This window comes from Anabrus simplex, chromosome 12, assembly GCF_040414725.1.
Source record: "Anabrus simplex isolate iqAnaSimp1 chromosome 12, ASM4041472v1, whole genome shotgun sequence".
Taxonomy (NCBI): Eukaryota; Metazoa; Arthropoda; class Insecta; order Orthoptera; family Tettigoniidae; genus Anabrus; species Anabrus simplex.
The window spans coordinates 60230468-60249691 of NC_090276.1; the positions used below are offsets into that span (position 1 = coordinate 60230468).

At 37.2% G+C, this 19224-nt stretch overlaps 1 protein-coding gene across 2 annotated transcripts in view; it reads left to right on the top strand.

The window, feature by feature from the left end:
* The window catches only part of LOC136884216 (uncharacterized), a 32579-nt gene extending 23092 nt beyond the window's left edge, over positions 1 to 9487 (top strand). For both annotated transcript variants that reach the window (XM_067156271.2, XM_067156270.2), the window contains exon 3: positions 7070 to 9487. In XM_067156271.2, coding sequence (XP_067012372.1) covers positions 7070 to 7550 — 481 coding nt within the window. In that variant the 3' untranslated portion in view covers positions 7551 to 9487. The remainder of the gene's footprint in view (positions 1 to 7069) is intronic.
* Positions 9488 to 19224: the final 9737 nt, after the last annotated feature.

Sequence of the window (19224 nt, forward strand, 5' to 3'; positions counted from 1 at the left end):
TGATTATGTATCCAAAGAACTTTTCAATAACAACACATTTAAAATAATCAAGAAAGATCCTACCCAAAAAATCCAGAGACAACTAAAACTTTAAAGAACTTAACATTTCTTTTTACAGACCATGAAAAACTAAACTAATAACCATGAATCCAGGCCTTCCTACAGTCAAAGCCCTTCCAAAAATTCACAAACCTAATATTCCTATCTGACTCATTATCAACTCTACAAAGCGTCCCAATTCATCCAAAGTTTCCTAACCAAAAATTATCGCTTTCTCTCCAACAAATCCATTAAAAACTCTACCGAAGTGATTGAGAAATTAAAGGAATTTAACCTACAACCTAACCACTTTCTCCACTCCTTTGACATAGAAAATATGTATCAGAGCATACCAATTTCTAAACTTCCAAAAATCATTGAAAATAATTTAAGTAAATACAGTTCTCTTAGTAAATTAGAAATACAAGATTTAATTCAGCTTCTAAATCTGATCATCAACAATAACTTCTTTGTTTTTGACAAAATTATACATCAGCAGAATTGACTGGCGATGGGATCACCTTCATCAGGAATTTTGGCTAATATCTATTTAGATAACTTAGAACACACAAAAATCAACAATAACAACTTTACAAAATATTCTCATATGGGCCAGGTATGTGGACGACACATTCGTTATTATGGATAAATTAATCAAGAACGCGGACTCCGCTCTTCAAGACTTGAATAGTATTGACCCATACATTAAATTTATAGTAGAGTCAGAAATCAATAAAACAATCGATTCTCTAGATATAACCATTATTAGAAATATCTCTGGTCTGCCTTACAAAATATACAGGAAACATACACAAACCCCTAACACGATCCACAAAAATTCCATACATCCCCTAATGCACAAACGTGCATCATACAATAGCATGGTATATCGAGCTTTTGCCATACCCATGACAAAGAAAGAGCTTAATGAACTTAACACCATAAGGGCAATTGCCAAGTTCAATGGGTACAACAGGCCGTTTATAGAACAAATAATAAACAAATATAGGTACCAGCCTAAAACCAAACTCATAAAAGAAAAAGCAAAGGCTCCTATTTCAACCACTTTCACTTACAATAATGACTTCCACAAAATCACCAACCTTTTCCAGAAACTCAATGTAAGAATTTTATTCAAAACTAACAATAGAACCTCCGAAATTTTACACAACTCTGCATCACTCAATACCCCCAATATTTACTCCAAATGTGGAATATACAGACTAAAATATAATTTTCCTACGTGGGTCAAACAGGACGTAAGATTAGATATTCAGAACATGTCAACGCGATGAGGCAAAAATCTCCACCATGCATGACACTAATCACAAATTTACAGACATTGAACAAGATATGGAATTTCTTCAAACAGCAAATAAGGGACCCATCATGAATATTATTGAAAGCTGTTACATTAACTGCGATCAATACTTCAACCCCAATTATAATTTAAACGAAATTTACGAGAAACCCAATATCCTTTTCGACCTTTTAATCAATTGGCTTAAAAATACCAAACTATCGAAATACAGTTCGATTTTCCAAGTAATCCGTAATATGCACTCCCTTAATTACCCCCACTAGCCCATCCTTCCGCAACACCTTAGTTCCATTCCCCCGCAGGTGCTCCGCCTCCTTCCTTCCCCTCGCCTCCTTTACTGCTGCACATACACACACACACATCGTCCAGTTCCGTCTATGTAACAAACACGTTCAGCATGTTGCTCAAGGTGAGTCAATCATCATTTAATGATTCTAGTAACTTCCATACATTGCCTCCAACGTCTAACTTGGCTAATTTCTCCTTCAGGTTTAAATTGAAGTGGGAATTCATCTCTATTTATATCACGATCTTACGTGATTAAAGTAAATTTCCCTAGAACATGTAACATCAAGTGAATAAGTGTCACCAACATAGACAGCATAAAACAGCACAAATTCACCTATCCCGGATTTACACAGACTGGACTATATAACGAATTGCCGGAATTTTAAGAATTTTATATTACAGCAATGAATTGTAACAATTTCAACTCTTCTCATGTATCATTACAGTAATGTATTTTATAATGTGTTGAAATGTGTTTTAGATGTTTTAGGAATATGTTGAACCTGACTTATATGTATATCAAGGGGAAGAGAAAAAACTGTAACTCAGAATTACTTAAGTAATAATAATAATAACTTAAATGTTTCCACCTTTTCAATACAATATATTCACAAAATTACAAAATTATACGGTACTAGTTTCGACCCGTCTAGGGGTCATCATCAGCCGTATTGGAGCAAAGATCATTTGTGGCGAAATCCTAAGACAATATTATTTTAAAGAATAACAAGTGAAATGAGATGTTATGGTAATAGTTAATAATACAAGGAATATACATAATAAGAGGTTTTTAACAAAGAATAAAGTATAAATGGGGTGTTGTAAAAATTATAATCATGGAAATCAGTAAGTTCTTGTATTGAAATGAAATATGGCTTAGGAAGAGGGCTTAAGGTGGGGCTGAAGGGTGCGGGAGAAAGTGTAATTGTCTTGGAAAAGTACCTTTGATTAAATTTAGGATTGAGTTTAGGTTGGCTGCATTATTGTTTCTGAGGAAAGTGATATATAGATCGAAGAGTATGTTGGGTTTCTCTGAGATTTCATTGAGATTGTGACTGGCATTAAAGTATTGGTCTAGGTGTATGTAGTAATTTTCCATTATGTTCAGTAAAGGGCCCTTGTTTGCTAATACGAGGATGTCCATGTCTTGTTCAATATTGGTGAAATTATGGTTATAATCTTGCATGTGTTGGCCGATGGCTGAAAACTTGTATTTTATTGCGTTAGTGTGCTCGTGGTATCTGATAATGAAGTTTCTCCCGGTTTGCCCGATGTAGGTTTTTTTACAGGTGGTACATTTGATCCTATAAACTCCTGATTTTAAAAAACTGCTGGTCTTGTTGATGTGTGAAGTATTGTATAAAACATTCATGTTCTTATTGTTGGTTTTGAAGGCTATTTTAACGCCTTGTTTCTTAAAGATGTTGGCTAACTTGTAGATATCATTGTTGAACGTGAAGGTGGAAAATGTTAGAGGTTTGGTTATTTCTTTTTTGAGGGTAGTTTTTGGGCGATGTTTGTGTTTATTGATTATCCTTTCTATAAAATGATTGCTGAAGCCGTTGAATTTTGCGATTCCGCGGATTGTGTTGAGTTCGTTTTTTAGATCTTTATTGGACATCAAACACAATACATCACATATTTACTGAAAAACCAATGGAATAGAATAGACCTACATGTGTAAATCCTTGCAAATAATAAATACATCAAGAGAGAAAATATTATTTTGAACTTGGTCCAGCCTTAAAGAAATCAGATAGTTTGGCTTGTTTCACTTTCCTTACATTAAGAGTATAAACCTCCTTTTGCAAACTTAGTAATGAATTCAAAGCATTTTCACTACAACTTTTCGCACTGATGTAACGCCTACACACATCGATTGCACTTAACACTTCACTCAGTTCAGGTGTTTCAAGATTCAAGTCGTTATCTTCATCACTATCACTGTCGCTTGTAGCTGGTCCATCACAACCGCGTTGTTGACATACATCAGCAATAATCTCTTCATCCGGTAGTTCTCCACATACAGCCAGATTATCATCGAAATGCACAAAACGCACCCTCTGGTAGCGTTAGCTCATTGCCAGACAAAATTTTGTCCCCATAACCATCATTAGAGGCAGCCACTTCTAGTAAGACACCAGATTTGCAGAAACAGTTGTTGATTGTGAAGGATGATACTTGCTTCCAGGCAACCGAAATAAAAGTCCATGGCTTGTAGTAAATCAATGGAGAGAGAGATTCATTTCCTGCATCACTCAGTGTTATTAACATTATTAAATGTTGAACCAGCATTTTTCTCTAATGCACATTGAAATTTGCAATCATGCCCAAATCAAGTGGTTGTAGAACACTGGTACAGTTCGCAGGGAAAAATTCTGCTCGGACATTCTCCAGAACGATTTGAGATGGATGTGCTGCACATCGATCCATAAGAAGGATGTTCTATTTCTTTTTCATTTTAATGTCCAGTTTTTTCAAGCACTGTTCCATTAGAAGCATAGTCATCCAAGTATTTCTGTTGGATTCATATTCCATAGGTTTTGTTTTCGCACCCTTAAAACGCCTCGGATTCTTTGATTTTCCTATCACAAGTAGAGGAAGTTTGTCAGATCCATGTACATTGGTGGCGAGAAGTAGTTTCACGAATTTTACTTTTCTTCCCTCTATGGCATGAGTCACCTTTTTCAGCTAATGTTTTATTAGGAAGGAGATTGTAGAATAGGCCGGTCTCAACACAATTATAGATGTTTGGAGGCTGATCATTGCTTATGATACCCGGCAGAACCTCTTCTTTCCAGTGTTGCACTGTGACGTATTCCACAGCTTTTGAGTCGCCGCAAATTGTTCTCCCTGGGATTTCATGACAATCTTTAAATCCTTGCAACCATCCTGATGAAGCCTTGAAATCAGCAGTGATACTCATCATGTTAGTTAAATCTATCGCTTTTGCCTTCAGCATGTCTCCACCCGCTTTTTCTGGAACAATGTGAAAGTGCTTTATCCAAATCTACGTACCTTCCTTCTTGCAGACGGCTGCGCTTTGCTGATTTTCAACCCAGTTTAGAACTCATCCAAAATAACGTTTCTTTTCCTGATGACTGTACATAGCATGGTATAAGCAATCCCTAAGTCTGAAGAAACTTCAGTTTTTGTTTTGTGTGGATTAGCGTCTACCTCTAATATAAATTTTACTTTTTCATTTGGGGTATAACTTTTCCTTTTTACTGTTCTCCATGGCTAATCAAAGCAACTGAATGACAAAACTACTTTTAAACAGTAAACACCAGACACCGGCACTGTGGACATTTTACTTCTCCGTTGTTCCCACGAAAGAAATTCTGATATTCAAACAAATTTACTGTATTTTCTTTTGTTTCCGCACCGAAACTCCCCTCTTTGCTTATAATGTATCTTCATCTTTGGCGGCTTTGTGAAGGTAAAAAACGACGAAGGTAGAGGAGGATCGAGATAGAGAGCGAAGGGGCCTCGTTCGGTTGGCCTTGGTTACGCTGCTAGTAAGTAAGGGTCAACAAGGTGAAACTCTTTGTGTTCTGTTTCAGCATCGAAACCCGACCGCTCTACTTCCCCCTACGCCGACAAAGAGGAAACTTTGTAAATACAGCAGTTTCTTTTAAAAAGCACGTGCTCATTACAATTACGCACAACTCGGTTATATTTCACTGACACTTAATATGTATAACAGCGAATTACGTATAAACGGATTATGTGTAAATAAGGTTTAATTAACATGCTTTTAATAATTATCATACAGAAGGCTAGTCTACTTGATACCTTCCTGTTTCTATGTAAATAGACGGTTTTCTCTTACAGTACATTTTGCTGGGACCGAAAGGAATACAAATTATGCAGAACAGAGTTACGTATAAAGCAGGTTCAACTGTAATTGTTTAATTTGTACTTAAGGCTGATGATGGCATATAGATGCCAAAACTAGTACAATATGACCATTTGACATGTGATTGAATCACAAATAAAACGTCATTGTATTGAATAGGTGGACCTTGAAAGAATTTTTAATTTACTTTAATCTCACTTCAGTACGTAATCCAATGAAATTCATAACTAAGAACAGCCAGGTGGCATCAAATTAAAATGCCTGCACACGGTACTGGTATATTATTAGTGCTATATGTTAATAACACAGTCTGTTTCCTTTCCCACACCGCAATATCATGTAGAGGCCTTTGGTTTGGAGGTTCCTGGTTTTGATTATTGGCCAGGTAAGGGGAATTCCCTTGGCTCAGGAACTGGGTAATTCATGCTCCACTCACAACGTTATCCTCCGCCACAGTAATACAGTTTCCCGTACATGGCACATGCCACCCACCCTTGTCGGTGGGTCTGTCTTGCAAGGGCTGCACTAGGCTAGAGTAGCGACACAAAATTATTATTAGTGGACCCGTGCTGCTCCGCAGCATTCCTTGCAAATAGGTCAGATAACTCTTCTTGATATGTCTTGATATGTTTTGCCTGCCTTTTTCAATAGTTTTATGAAAATGTAATACCGGTACACTTCGTTCCATACAATATTCTCTGTGGTTCGACCATTCAGCCGTATCTGGATCTTAACATGTTCAAACGATCTTGCTCGAGATAGTGCAGCGTACAATTGGCTTTCGCTGAATACTAGTTCGGGTAAGTAGACTCCCCACATTTTCAAGCATTTGTCCCTGCGTTTAATAATTATCATACAGAAGACTAGTCTACTTGATACCTTCCTGTTTCTATGTAAATAGACGGTTTTCTCTTAGTGACATGTAAGTTATTGGGAACGTTCTGCCATCTGTTGAATATATTCAGAAACTGGGGAAGGTCAGAGAATCAAAGAGTACCTAGCAGAGAATAGCATTCTTTCATCTCCGGCCTGACAGGTAGAAAGTGTTAGTCACTTAGCAACCTGCTAAGTACAGAATGTATTGTGGGTTAGGTAAGCCTTCGCCTGTGATTATTGGAGTGATCATTTAATGATTTGATCCTGAAAATAAATATATTTCTGTTGACTTTTCAAGAAATGCAAGATTTTTCCTGTACTATTCAGACAATTGGGAGGATTTTGGTACTAACCGCATCTTTTAACTCCCTCTGGTTTAAGAACTTGAGTTTTGTGAAGCATACATGTTAGCGTTTTATGAATTATTATTATTATTATTATTATTATTATTATTATTATTATTATTATTATTATTGTTGTTATTATGACAATATCATTAGCAAATAACATTGTCTTCATCTCTTTCATAAAATGTTTCCTTTGGCTGCTTCAGTTTCATCCATTACAATTATAAGTAATAATTGTGAAACACACCCCCCTATGTTAGCCCATTGACATGCATTTATCCCTAATCTATTTTCTATGAAATAACCTACATTTTTACTGTAAAAAAATTTGTGTTTCAGGTACTTACCTCTCAGAGAGAATCTTTTGAAGCAGATGTATGCTCTCCACTCATATGCACACATGCCCAAAGTGATCGTAGTTGAGGGAATGGAGCAGTACTGCCAGGTGACTCAGAAAGAGAAGGAGAAAGAAGAGAACCCCGTTGAACTTTACGGAGCTATGGTTTGTGCCAGTCTTATAGATGCTATTGGAGTCTGTGCCAAGAGTTGTAATTCCAGTGCCCAACTAATTGTCTCTCTTGTGCATAATCCTGACCAGTGGGCTAGTTATAAGACTCTTATCGACCTCTTCTTCCACGATGTCGTGTGGTTTGTCTCCAACGTACAGGAGGCAGGTGTTGTGGAAGAAGAGAAAATTGTCGCGAATCAAGTAACCAGTGCCGTGGAAAAACGCAAATCTCGCGTGGAGTTTGTGCCCATCGCAAGTGAGGGCACCCTCGTATTGAAGGCGATCATGCGCATGTTTGATACTCAGAAGTAATTGTGCCTGTGAGTTCAAACTGCAGTTGATCTGGGAGAATTCTGTGCGGTTCCATAGTCCTTCATCTTCTCCTTTTGAAGTTCAAACTATGAGGATAATACAGAAGGTAAAAGCAGTTGACTAAAATAAGTGGAGCAACTGACAAAAGTGGGAATTATAATATAACTCTATAATTATTAGGCCCTTATTTTCATTTTCATATGGCAGCATTTCACTGAAATATCTCCTTTCCCCTGTTCAACTTCCTTCTTTTAATTATAGTAGAACCTTGTTAATCCACACTAACTCAAGGAATAAGTTGACCCGATTGATGGAAGTATTGTAATTGAACTGCTGAAAGAGTATTTGCTAAACAGAAAATGTTTATTATGGTACACCCAAAGGACATAGGTGTAAAGGAATGTATTCATTATGTTACGTCATCTTGGAATTCAGAAAGGCTGAAAAGTTTATTCCTGATTGATTCGAATTATAAATAAATTTGTATGTCTTGACTAGATGCAACAAGTATAGGCTACAAGCTAAATAAAATTCAGGAAGCTCAGTCATGAAAAATTACCAGTGTTTTGTCCCCATGCGGCATGGGCTCATCAGTTGGATTCTGTACCTTCCCAAGACACTGGCTGGCTAGCATGCCGGTAGGGACACCACTGCAAGCTATACATGTAATAAGCACAATGCAGTGCCAATGTCATTTTTGACACTTGAGTTTCCTGAATTTTATTTAGCTATCTAAATTGAAGGTCATATTTTTGTCAAGTATGCTACATTTTTCAACTTATATAACATAGTTGTCAATACGGATCCAAAATGAAATTTAATTCAGTCTTTCTATGACAACTTGAATTTCAGTTTCTTGGACTGGCAGTCCACTCAAACATAATTGTTAGCCACTTGTACACAGCATCCAAGGTGTAGTCTAGAAGCTTCCTCATTCGGTTCACTTCCCAGTTTTTTTTTTCCGCATTATTATTTAGAACAAAAGTTAACCGTTTACTTTGTTTCTTAATATTAGGCAGAGTCCACAAATGAAAAGACCCTAGTGTTTAGACAGACAACTGAAATCGACAACATTACAGAGCTATGTGATGAATACCATTCTCAAGTTCCAGCTATGTTTAAAAAAAAAAACTTGCTGTATTTTTGTAAAGATGTTCTTTTGTCTCTTGGGCTTTTCTTTATGCTGTCGGGATCGAGCAAAATTCTGCTTATTAGATTCCAGATTAACAAATTTATGCTATATACTGAAACTTTATAATGATATATACGTTGTTGCAGTGTTTGTTGAAAATCTACTGTAGACGAGAAGTATTTTGAAAATGTTTAGCTTTCTTTGAAGTTGATCTCTGATTAATGGTGTGCACGGACTTCATTTGGTTCCAGCCATGCTCAGTAGCGTTAGTGTTTTATGCAACATTTTCATGTTGTTGGCCTCTTGATGCAGAATTCCTACGTGTTGGGGTCTCAAAATCTGTATTTATCTTTGTAGTACGCTATTGCTGGTGAAGACAGGATAAATGTTTAGGGAAATCTTGTCCATTTGCTGGTGTTGCCAAACAGTTTATAACCTTGCTGTCTGTACTTTCACAAGGATGCACAGGATGGAGAGTTTAAATCTACTCAGTTGTCCCTAGAGAGGGTTTGTTTCTCAGTAAAGTAAGAGGAAAACTTTCAATTTACAGGAACAAATAGATTGATACAGTATTACAGAAGCACACTAGGGACTATTACGTCTTCAGTACTTCCTTGTTTGTGAAGAAGCCCTCAGCATGCAGTGAAACTCTCTACGAGGCTTACATTTTCATGGAGCCCTGGACATGGCATGCTTGGTCTGGAACAATATTCTCAGTGGGAGGGATGTTGTGTGTTTGAGTTTGTAGTTGACCTGGAGCTTCAAACTGTTCCACTAGACCATCCACCTTGCCCCCTGGACCTGAGGACATCTGGCTAACCCTTGAATCCTGGGACGTTGTGTCCTCATCACGGTCCTAAGTTTACTATAATTTCACTCATCAAATGAATAGTTCTGGAGCTCAGCTGGCACCATAATGACCTGTTCCCCCCTTCAGGATTAAGACCATCATCCAAGCCTGTCACAAGAGTACCAGGCTGAGGTGTGCCAAGGACCTGTAATTGTGGTGAATCTGTTCATGGTGATGGTGGAGGGGAACTCCTACTCAGTCATAGATTCTGCACTACACTTGCTGCCGATTCCTGATATTCCGAGGGCAGGCCCGTAAGAATCCTGGTGATCGCCTCAGTATTTAGAGTGAAGAGTTCACAATAACCCCTCTTTGCTGCTTCGCGGATCTCCGTCGAACTCGAATCAAAAGTCCAGCTGATGATCTTGACAAGTGCAGCTGGAGTACAAAACTTTGCACCTGCATCCATACAGGATGAAAGTTGTGCCAGGAATGTTAAATCTGCCACTTTGACGTTGGAATTAGGAGTTTCCTTTTCATCCACAAGAAACCTGAATACTGCGTCCATCAGAAGCTCGCGCGGGGGAAGTGTCCCTTTTCAGAATCATTTAAGATCTTTGTGAAGATTTTAGCAACACGTTTCAGCTGGGGACCACTCAGTAAATGTCCACTTTGCAGGTAAGACTGGAGGCCTTCTAAACCTTTCTTGCAATGAGCTCAGTGAGAGTGCTTAATATTTCGGATTATTTTAACAATGTCCAATGTCGCCTGCGGCAGAAAAGTAGGTTACTCAATTCCCTCCATATCATCGTCACTGACAGTCGTTTACATGTATCACTATCCGTTCAATGGGATAAACGGATAGTGGTAAATGTAAACGACTCTGTCAGTGACGACGATGATATGGAGGGAATTGAGTAACGTATTTTTCTGCCGCAGGCGACATTGGACATTGTTAAAATAATCCGAAATATTAAACACCCTCACTGAGCTCATTGCAAGAAAGGTTTAGAAGGCCTCCAGTCTTACCTGCAAAGTGGACATTTACTGAGTGGTCCCCAGCTAAAACGTGTTACAAAAATCTTCACAAAGATCTTAAATGACTCTGAAAAGAAGGGACTCTTCCCGCCGCGAGCTTCTGATGGACGCAGTATTCAAGTTTCTTGTGGATGAAACGGAAACTCCTAATTCCAAAGTCAAAGTGGCAGTCTTAACATTCCTGGCACAAATTTCATCCTGTATGGATGCAGGTGCAAAGTTTTATACTCCAGCTGCACTTGCCACGATCATCAGCTGGACTTACAATTAGAGTTTGACGGAGATCCGCGAAGCATCGAAGAGGGCTTATTCTGCACTCTTATCTCTAAATACTGAGGCGATCACCAGGATTCTTACGGGTCTGCCCTCGGAATATGAGGAATCGGCAGCAAGTGTAGTGCAGAATCTAACGACTGAGTAGGAGTGTCTCTGCACCATCACCGAGAACAGATTAGCCACAATTACATGTCCTTGGCACACCTCAGCCTGGTACTCTTGTGACATCTTGGATGATGGTCTTAATCCTGAAGGGGTGAACAGGTCATTACGGCGTACTACACCTGAGCTCCAGAACTATTCATTTGAAGAGCGAAATTGTTGTCCAGGGGGCAAGGTGGACGATCTAGTGGAACAGTTTGAAGCTCTGAGTATTACACGGACAAATTTGGCTCCATTGTGAATTTAATATGGGGATCGATGCTGTCAAGATCATGAAGGATAGAGGCCGCGTTATTAATTTCTTCGTTCGTTATTACGAATGTGTCATCCACGTATTTGGTCCATAAAAGAATGATCTTCACATGACCACATTAGTGGCTTCGGAACCACCAGAATTAAGCCTGTTAATTACCACAACTATTCTCTTGTGTATCAAGACTCACCAACTGGAATACCTTCTCATATTTTTTACTTTATGGTCATACACACCATACTCGCATCAATTTACTTTTAGGATTTTTCTTAGTAGGTGCAGACAAGTGTTTTATAAGATACACCTCAAGCTTGACTATTTTATCGTGTATTATTCCTTAACAACTGGGTTACCTGCAACATTTTAATTTGTTACAATTTAACTTTTAACATTTGTAATTGTATTTACTGCCATGTGTTTTATATTTTACCTAGTCATAATTTAACATTTGTTTTGTACGTGCTGTCATTTGATTTATATTGTTACTTGATAAGTTGTTTTGCTCAACTGATTGATTGGCTGATGATTGATGATGCGCAATGACCATCAAAACTAGTACCAATCTTCTTTAAACGGCATGTGATATATACTCACTTAAATATTCATTGTATTGAAAAGGTGGATTTTAACATTTTACTGTAATCCCAGTTCAGTACGAATCAGAATGAAGTTTCTAACTTTCAACAGGGTGTAGAAGACACGTTAGTTTGTTCTTTCGTCTTTCTGAGAAGGGTATTAGCCTTCTGAATAGCGCGCTTCGAGGTATGTATATATTCTTCACAAGTGCATGCATCTGCTTCATAATCTTCATCTTGTAACTGTATAGTCGTCTAAGGCTATTAACTGTTGCAATGTATCTTGAAGATGATCATGGATGTGTTGAATCTCACTGAGGTCTGTAGAGTCATTACAGCCTTTTAAAAATGTGGAGAGACGTGTAGCATTATTGCGCTGAGTTGTTCGCTTCTGTTTAAGCTTCTTAAGCTGCTGTTCGTTGTCAGTCATTGTAAATGGAAAGTGCCGGTCAGGTAGAAGTGAGGTAATTTATTGCTCTTCGAGGTAGGTATGTGACTGAGGGGTGAGGTGGGTCAGTTTTAAGGCGATGTAGTATGGCAAAATCGTAAAGATGGCGCAGTATGCACTGTTCTGACTCCAGTAAGTCCTGACATATGGTAGCACTAATAACGTACTTAATCGTGGAAGCACCTAGAAGGCGGCAGATGGCGTTCCTGTAGCTATTCAAAATGGTTACCTGTGCACAATGAGACAATCATGCGTGCATGCCCCAGTAATTTTGACTCAGTCCATGCAGTAGTTGCGTTGTTGCGAATTCCTTTGCTAGCATGCTCTGTTAAACAAACGATTCTTGATATATTTCACAGAATGAATATTGTACTCAAGTGTGTCTCAGATATTACTGGTTGGCGTCTCGTGTCTTATTTAATGTAATCTGCACTTCACTTTCCACTTCGTATCTTTGTCTAAGAATGTTCAAAGAACGTCGTCTTGTGATGCAGTGATACGTAATTTGAACCCCGAGGGTGTTTTCGGCACCAATATGTTGAGTTGTAACGTGCAAAGGATAACTACGTCTTTCTTACAATACTTTATTACTACTACATACAAAACAAAAAAGAATCTACAAGCGTAAAACTTCACTTAGTTACTAGTCTGTCCGGTAGATGTCACTTGCTTGTGAATTCAAACCTCAACAAGGTCCTTTCTGGTCTGTGGTGCTTTATATCCGGTATTTACGAAGGAAAATAAATCCTGCCATTGTCGGTGGTATGAAGTACTCGCATAACTGTTGTAAGTTGAGTATAATCCAGGATGCAGTCATATTACATTCTGATGCAGTGCACTCACGATATTCTATTTGACTTTGTTTGAAACCGTCAATACTTCGATGTTTGAAACACACGAAAACATGAAAAACTGTGTGTGGCAGGGTGGTAAATATAACGTTATTCTAACATCGTAGCCAGTATAGAACTTAAGTTCCGACAATAATGCATTTCAACATCATCTTTGTTAGGCAAATACTAAAAAACAATTCCATTCTTTTCTGAAATATGAATCAATGGAGCACTGCTTAAGTGCATTTCTGTAAATTGTCGAAATAAAATCTTCTGTTACATCCATTACACGCACATTATTTTCTGAAGCATTGCTGGTAGAGATGACACTGACCACAATCGATAAGGCTGTCATTTCAACTTTAGCCGACGGGTGCGTGAGAAGAGACTCAGTTTCTGATGTTCCGTCTGCTTGCGATTCCATTACAAACAAATTTAGACTCCACGAAACTTGAACAAAAATAACTCCACGACTATACCGTACGTCTACCACACGACAATAATAAGGCTCGTTGGCAATGCGATTAAAAGAAAGTAACAAAGAAGCAGCAATATAAGCTTTAATTCGTGAAAACTGAAGGGTGTAGGTGACAATGAGGGATCTGAGACAGTCGCTCATTGTCGTTAATTTGTCAGCTGCTTTGCAGCAACCAGATTACAGTACTGATTTCGAATGACATAGTTTAGGGACCTGATGAGAAATTTGAATTATATATTAACTATTTCGAATTAACCATTTGAAAAAACACATGACCTATATTTGAATTTGGACAATGGCATTTACTTCGTGTTTCGAATGAACCAACTTCGAATTAGTTTTCACTGTGTTTGGATATCCTAAGGACCGCGTGGACAGGCGTTATCGAAGCACAAGCAAATTCAAATGATAAATTAATGCAGCACTGCTCTGCACCCCAAACTTCTTGGGTGTACCACTGAAGAGGTTAATATGGGAAGATTAAAATACAATATCTGTCTGTTATGAAGTGAGTACACACTGTTTTTTATCCCCTGGGAAGTAATGTGAGCATTTGTTTTCTTTCTAAACACCCCAGACAAAACATTAGTCACCTCATTCAGAATTTATTTATTTATTTATTTATTTATTTATTTATTTCGAGAATGTACCTAATACTCAGTAAGACTGCCTCTGACCTGGATAACTGTCTAGATTCAGTAAGGAAGCTATTCCACAAGGTGTTGGCAAGTATGCTCCATCAAGATGAATCCACTTGCTCATCCAGGGATACTGTGCGTAATTCTAGCAAAGTATGGGGACGCTGATGTCAGAGTTGCATTCACTGTTCTAAATAGTCCCACTGATTCCCGTCAGTGTCAGATACAATCACTAGACTGAAAAAGAAATTAAGAAATGCTCAGATACTTCCCTCTGTGTACCCTCATTGCATGATTTGCTATTGGGAAAGTTTTTCCTGTATGATTTAAAACTTACCTTAACAGCCAGTGTTCCTTAGTAGTGGATTAAATACAATTAATAAAGTAGATATTTCTTTTGATATCTTTGTTCTTTACCAGGCTGATGCATGTTTTAAGGGTATTGTGAGCCACATCTCAGAAAGGTTGGAATGAGTTGTGTCTGTCAGTCTGGTCGGATCCTCAAATAATACTGCCAAAGGTTGTGTGGTTATAGGGAAACCGCAAAAACCAATGACAGAACCTAACTTTGTTTTGAAACATGTCAATTTTCAGTGAAGGAAGTTAAAGTTGGAAGTTGTTTTAGTTAGAAGCGCACTGAAATTAATGTACCTGACAAAACGCAGGAATAAACCACCAATTGGTAATAATTTGCCTTTGACGGTGTATCCACAGTAAAAATTGTAGAACTCTCTAGTGATAGTTGGAAACTACAGCCTTTTAAGTGCAAAGTGTAGCATGTTAAAATTGTACTTTAATGTAGATATGTGTTTAAAAATTAAAATGAAATAGTTCTAAACAATTCTCATAATAAAATGACATTTTAATTAGGAAAGTCGAAATAATTAAAGGGATACTTTTCTGGAAAAAATATTTTTCACATTTTTGTCAGATATGTTTCCCCTAAGCATAGCATGCTTTAGTGTAACATTTCCTGTTACATCTGGCTAGCAGACAAGCTGGTTTCTCTTGTCGGGTGTTTCCACTCTCGCTACTCACGCAATCCCTTTTCTGCTTTCAGACCTTTCCTCAAAGGTACAGAGAGACCCAAAAGTCTGTTGACTTTTGGTGAAGCAATACTTCATGGAATATTGTAGGTATAGAGGTAATAATTGATGCACATGATTGACACAACTTGGGGTTTTATTGACACCAGAATGAAGTAAATAATGCCTCGCATACAGTGCCTTTTCTGGTAACATCAACATGGTGCGATTGCAGGCGCATCTGACGCCTTTTATACCATACACGGGTCTCGTGCGGCATTACTGACGTGTTTCTGTCTAGCGCCATGTTGGCCTATTTGTGTACTCTTTGGTGTCAAAAAAACCCATGTGTATACCAATCGTGTGTGTCAATTATTACCCCTCTACCTCCAATATTCCATGAAGTATTGCCTCGTCAAATGTTAGCGGACTTTTGGGTCACCCTGTACTTTACACTCGGGGACTGTACAGCATAAAACATGGTTGTCAGATGCATTCCGAGTAGTATGTAACAACCCATGAGATAAGCTATAAAAAAAGTTCAATAGACATCTGTTATAAAATGTTCCTTATGTGTTGCCGTTAATGGTATCTGATGCTTTTCTTTGCAGATTGCAAGCTATTTGTAGTACCATACATAAAAATTTGTCTCTATCTGCATCATTTTTTAAAAACATTTCCCCACTGTTTTCTCCCATTTTTTTTCTTTCTATACAGTATTATGCAAAATGCAAGGTACAAAGTATTTCTTTTTTTTTGTAATAATTGTAATAATCTTATGTATATACTATCACATGATTTATTTTTGATATGAGAAGTTTTGTCTACATTGTAGGTATTAATAATCTAATTTTTTTAAAACTAATATTTCTGTATTCAAAAAGGACTTTCGTGTGACACGATGATGTTCAGAAATGGTTTTTATTTCCCACAGTACATGTTTGTTTCTTTCTTTATTCCAATAGATGATGTGTTTAAGTTTTACCAGATTGTACAGATTTTAAAATAATAAAATATTCTTTTGATTAGTGGGCTACTTATTTGACCTTCCCTTTGTTTGTTTTGATGTTCCTTACCTCTCTATAACTCATTCCATCATCATCATCATCATAATCATTTTCCAGCTCCGGTTTGCCGGGTGTGGTGTACAAGCATTCGCCATTTCTTTCTGTCAAAGTATAGTTTCTGTTAATCTATGTCCTCCCACTTGGCATTTCTCTTGCTGACCTCCGATTTCACTGTGTCTATCCATCTATTCCTTGGTCTTCCTACTTGCCTCTCCCCTTTCACTTCTCTGTCAAAGTAATTCCTTGCCGTTCTTGTTCTGTCCATCTTCGTAACATGCCCAAACCATTGTAGCCTGCATCTCCCTAAAAACTCTTAACAGGTATTCTGATGCCAGCCTCCTTCGCGTTTGCTTCATTTCTGATTTTGTTCTTCCTGGTCTTCTGGTTCATTGTTCTGATTAATTTCATTTTTGTTGACTGGATTTTACTATTTACTTTTCTGGTGTATTTTATCATCCCAGAGTAGATTTCTCATTTGAAACAAAAATTGAGAAGCTTTGTCTTGTTAAGTATAGGTCATTCCATGTTAAGAAAACAGTATTGCCCTTATGACAACAAGGTTGCCAACCGAACAGCTCTCCTCAACAGCATCACGGGGAAACCATGGCACGTAAATTTGTGTAACTCAGTATTTATGTTCAAGATGAAAGGGGAAAGAAGATAATAAGTCACTGTATTAATGTTAAAGGTAGAAATCGCACACGTAGGCCGATTAATCACATTACACTCACTCAACACAAGACAAGTATACATTGATATATACACTAAACCATACAAAACACATACCCAGACAACTTCTCTACAACAGTAATAAGCTGCCAGGATTCACAGAGTAACGGATTATATGTAACAGAGCAACACTAAAGGAAGGCAACAAAGTGATGGCTGTTCCTGCCACTGTGTTTCCTCCCTGCGAATGTATTTATGAAATAGAAAAGCTTTAGTAGTTATTTTTATAACGCATGGGCAAAAAAATGCCTTATCCTTTTTTCTTTCTTCCTTTATACAATACTAGCAAAATACTCGTGCTTCATTATGGCTTTAAATTGAAAATTATCATTCAAAGTTTTACATTTTGGAGCGTCCACTGTCAACTAAGCCTGTAAAATACGCTCTCAGTTCGTACGTCTAACGTTTTTGGGAGAATGATTATTTTCTGATCTAACACTCATTTGAACCCCATACGGAAGAATTTAATGTTTTAAATCCTATCTTATTTAAAATCTGGGATGTAAAAGCGACCAACATGTGAAATTTTGATTTTGTACGTCGAACAGTAATGGAGGAATATATACTTTTTAAGGGGTGGATGTTTTTAAATATTTATTAACATCTAGAGTACAGAAGTTCAACTTTCATTAAAAAAAGTTAGTGCCTGAAAGGGTTTCGTAGGGGTAACCGCCATTTAAACCCCTTAGTGGAGACTTAGGGAAGAAATATTTTGAAGTATCTGATATTTTACACCTAGGTCATGAAGGAACACCCCTCTAGTAAAATTACAACTTTGTACGGCAAACAGATTTGGAAGGAAGAGTAAATTCGTTTACGAAGCTAACCTCATTTAACACTTAGGGTTGGAACATTAAAAATATTTCCTATTTCACACCTGGGATTTGGAACTGGAATTATGTCTTTGTACGTTAAACCGTTTCGGAGGAAGGAATGAACATATTTGTTTTCGGATCTTAACCCCCATTTAACACTCAAAGCGTTTAAATTTGTTTCAAACCTTCTGTTATTTAGCGTCTAGGATATAATTTGGAATTTTAAATTCATAATTCAAACAGTTTCATATAAACACATATTTTGTCACCATTCCTCACCCCCAGACAAAAACTCCTTAGGGGTGTATTGTTTTAAGTCCACTTCTTATTTGTATCCTCATAAAAATAATTCAACTCCTTTTATGCCCCCTTAAGTTGATTCCACCCCTCTTCCCTGCCACGAAATACGTGTGTCTTTATTTTTAAAGCAGATTCCAAATACCAGTTTTCTCGTCCGTAACATCCTGCGTTTTCGAGATATAAGTATCATCAAACAAAGAATTTGACTCATTTTTCAATTAATTTATCCCCCCCTCCCCTTAACTGGATTTTCCGAAAACAAAAGAATACATGCTTCTTTTTTTTAAATGAGATTTCAAATACAAATTTTCAGGTCTGTGTCTTCCTCAGTAATTGAGAAATAACTATCCTCGTAAAAAGAAATCGTCCCCATTTACAGTCGTTTTTACAACCCCCACCCCTTAAATGTTTTTTTTTTCGAAACAAGAAATGTGTTGCTTTATTTTTAAGAGATTAAAAATTCCAGTTTTCATGGCTGTAATATGTGGTAAGTTTTTTTATATACTCTAGATATGCTCATTTTAAAAATCACCCCTTTTAACACTTCCCATTAAGAGGATTTTCAGAAAAATGATGCGCATTCCTTTACTTTTATAGGAGATCCAAATACCAATTTTCAAGTCTGTAACATCTTCAGTTGTGGAGATACCAGCATCCTAATAAAAATAATTCAACACTTTCTCAGCTATTTTAGCCCTCCCCCTAAGTGTTTTTTCCTGAAAAGAAAAATTACATGTTGCTTTATTTTTGAAAGAGATTACAAATGCCAATTTTCACTTCTGTAATATGTTAAGTTTTTCAGATATCTCGTAGATATACTCATTTTAAAAATTCACCCCATTTGTGCCTCCTGTTTACCTGTTTACTCCCTTTTAAGAAGACTGCAAAAAAAAATATATATACATGTTTCTTTATTTTCAAAGGAGATTCCAAATTTCAATTTTCATGTCTGTAACATCTTCAGTTTTTGAGATGTAAGTCTCCTCATAAAAGGTGTTCAACCATTTTTCTCCCTTTTTTCAGCCCCCTTAATGGGATTTTCCGAAAACAAAAAAATACGTTTTTCTTTATTTTTAAAGGAGATTCCAAATACCAACTTTTACGCCTGTAAACTT